Below are 3,312 nucleotides of genomic sequence, written 5' to 3' on the forward strand. Positions count from 1 at the left end.
TCATCTTTCACACGCATTGCTGTTTCGCCTGTTTTTACAGGGGCAAAAGAAAGACAAAATATACGTTAAGACCTTAGTCCTGACATTTTTCTCCGTTTGAAGTGTCCACCTGAATCTAGCTGATGGTAAAACAAAGCATCGTTTATTCTTCTGTTCATATATAAGCACGGCTATTCTCTAACCTGCAGCCTGGAAGTTTCTGGCCTTTTCTGTAGGGAATAATTTTTTTACCTGTACTTTGAACAGAGTTATTACCTTAAAGAAAAAAGTATGACATGTCTTTTGGTGGTAAGTTATTTTTTCTTGTACCTTTTCTGCTTTTAAAAAAATGAGTCAAGTTTTATTTTTGATCAAACTTTTATTACCTTTTTCCAAAAACAAGCAAAAAAAATCCCTCCAACAAATCACATCCTATACTGCTATATTCACACTGTAGACTTCTTAATCTTTTATGTAAAGATACATATCCTGAAGTAATCTGTCTTTAGAAAAGAATGCTATTTTTAGCATTCTGATGATGGATAAATCTTCATTATCAATGTAATGCTCTAAGAGAAAAGAAAATCAATTTTCAGAGTTGTCAAATATCAAGATAAGCATACAGATTAAGTCTATTCAAATTATTTGAAACAAAAAGAAACCTCAAATGTTACAGTAACCTAAGATAGTGTACTATACCACACACATAACATGGCCAAAACTGATTATTTTTGATGAACATTAGTTATCACAATTGTTTTCTGAAGCAGGAATAAAAGTTTTTTTTTTAAAGTTTCAAACATGCTATTTGGAATATTTACTTCTTCTTGGCAATTAGTTTATCTTCATAGTTGACTGGGATTATGCCACTGCATTCTTCTGTCTTTGACACAGGATGCTTTATAAAAGCACGTCTAATTACATCAATATCACGTCCTAAATGATCCATCATGGTCGATACAATCGAAGGTGGGCCCTCTAAGTCTATCAAAAAATACCTGCAATGAGAAACATACACACAATAAAAAAAAATACCTCTACTGCAACAACTTTAATTCAAGTAACTGTTCTGTGGGATTTCTTAAATGACATTTTCTATTTTTTTCTTACATTTCAGTAGCAAAATTGTTTTAAACAAAAGTTCAGTATTATCTTGATCTCAAATAAGAAAAGTTCAATTGAAGGCTCAGCCTGAACTTGTCTTTGTTGTACAGCACTGCTTACCCAAGGAGATTAAAGAGAACTTACTCTTCTTGTACCTATTCCATTAATTTCCACACCTTGATTTGAATAGTCTTTAAAAAAAAGGTAGGATGGCACATTCATTTCACCTACATGCATTCCCCTTCCTCAAATTCACAGCATTGTTTTCTTTGGGGAACAGATGCCAGTGTGAAACACCTCAAGCTTATATACATACAAGCACGTTTCTTCCTTTAAAGTTCTGCTTCAAAGCTGAATGGAAGTTAAAACAAAACAGCAAAAGAAACCCAAGCAGATGGACTTATCCCAAATTAGGCACATCTGATGTGAACAGGTCTTAAATTTTCAATCTGAGGGCGGAAGCTGAAGCCGCATACAGGCGATTCCCACTCGTGCACTTGGGACTTGGCGAGCATATTGTCATGCTGACCTTGGGGGGACTGGAAAGGTCTTACTTCCACACATGCAAAGCACGTATAAAACGCCCTGCTCCAGGTAAGCACTTTGTGTTCACCACACAGCTATCTTTGATACCTATAAAGAAAAAGCTGACCGCCTACCTACAGGAAGGAGAACGTTGCTCCCCATTAATATCTTGGGTCATCAAGGTCACTTTCGCAATAAACTCCTTTGCTGAAGAACTGAACCTTGTGCATGAGCTCAACTATGATTTTGCAGGAGGCTTTTAGAACTGCAGTACACCCAAACAAGCAAAGAGGTCTACTGCACTTCATGAGCCCCATTTCAGACAAGGGACAGAACTACACAATGCTCATTAACTTAATCTCAGTTATGCAAATTCAGATCCTGTCTCTTAACATAAGATGTACCTTAAATTCATTAGCAACATTATGTCTATTATTCCTGCAAGTTATGAGTGACCTAGTGCCAGCCATCATACTACTGCAAAAAATGAGTGAGCCATGTCACTGGCCATCCCTCCTCCCTTGAAATGCTGTGAATGAGCCAGCATTGTCAACGGAGCTGTAACCAGAACATTTTTCATCACTTTGTCTGCATTTGGCATGGCACTAACTACAGTATAGTAAAAAGACACCACAACAGTCTCAGAAATCCTACTGAAGAGAACCTTGTTTCCAAGACTAGCAGTAATTTAAAGGCTAAATGTACAGCACAGCACTTCCAACCTAGCTATTTTATTTTAATCTTTATGCATCCTCTTACTAAAGCTCTCCTTTCCTGGAGTGGGAGTCCACTCAAGCACACCTCCCCATGAAGCGTCACTATAATCTGAAAGTGGTACCCCTTAAATAAAGTCATATTACACAAGCAGGATCAAGCATCCCAGTTTGATTTAAAAACTGTACCCGACAGAGGAATTTGTTCTGCAAGACGGGTGGATTCCTACTACATCAACTATGCCACAGGCACCACACTTCATAGTCCACCTTCATAAAAGTAATCTTGAATGGTAAGTCCCCAAGACCAGAAGCTGAACTCCAAGTGTGAACACGAAATACAGGAGGATGGAGTCATGAACAACAGAAGACACACTCATGTTCTTCACGCTGCATCGCGTTCAGTTTCATCCAACTAAATGTGTTACATCAAAAATATTACACAGAGAGTGGACCCATTGGGCCAGAAATGACTCAAGTAGCGTGTGCTGAATTACTGCACAAGGGTGGAATCCACCCATGGAAAACACAGTGAAGAAACTTCTCCTTAGCCAGACCTCCTAATCCTGAAAATCTTAATAGCCACAATTTGACTCTGAAGTCTTTTTCAGAAAGACCAGACTGAATTCTTGTATGTGAGGGGTCTGATGGAAAAAAATCTCCCTGCAGCCTGTACTGAAGCAACGAGTCCTGCAGAAGAGATGCCCAGCTGGTGCGGGCTGCGGCCGAGCGTCACTGAAGCCAAGGGACCAGTGCCAGGTCACGTCAGCGAAGGTGCTGCTCCTCTGACTGCAGCAGGGCTACTGAGAGCTACAGGAGTAACTTGCCTCAAGAAGGATTTGGAGGAACTCTGGCAGGCTCAGTCTCCCTCGCAAATCATCACAGGCTTCGATGGGGAGCAGGATTCAGCTTAATGTATTTGGAAAACTGAACTGCCTACCATTTTCTGGTCTCCAAAATTAAGAGATGCCACCCAGTTAAAAGTTTAGGG

The 3,312-nt window shown here is 39.4% G+C and overlaps 1 protein-coding gene across 1 annotated transcript in view; it reads right to left on the reverse strand.

Annotated features, from left to right (window-relative positions):
- Positions 1-338: 338 nt before the first annotated feature.
- Positions 339-3,312, reverse strand: part of MRPS6 (mitochondrial ribosomal protein S6) — a 19,626-nt gene continuing 16,652 nt past the window's right edge. The window contains exon 3 of the mRNA XM_010290284.1: positions 339-977. Within this exon, the coding sequence (XP_010288586.1) occupies positions 797-977 (181 nt within the window). The 3' untranslated portion in view covers positions 339-796. The remainder of the gene's footprint in view (positions 978-3,312) is intronic.

The sequence above is a fragment of the Phaethon lepturus genome, unplaced genomic scaffold (assembly GCF_000687285.1).
Source record: "Phaethon lepturus isolate BGI_N335 unplaced genomic scaffold, ASM68728v1 scaffold277, whole genome shotgun sequence".
Classification (NCBI taxonomy): domain Eukaryota; kingdom Metazoa; phylum Chordata; class Aves; order Phaethontiformes; family Phaethontidae; genus Phaethon; species Phaethon lepturus.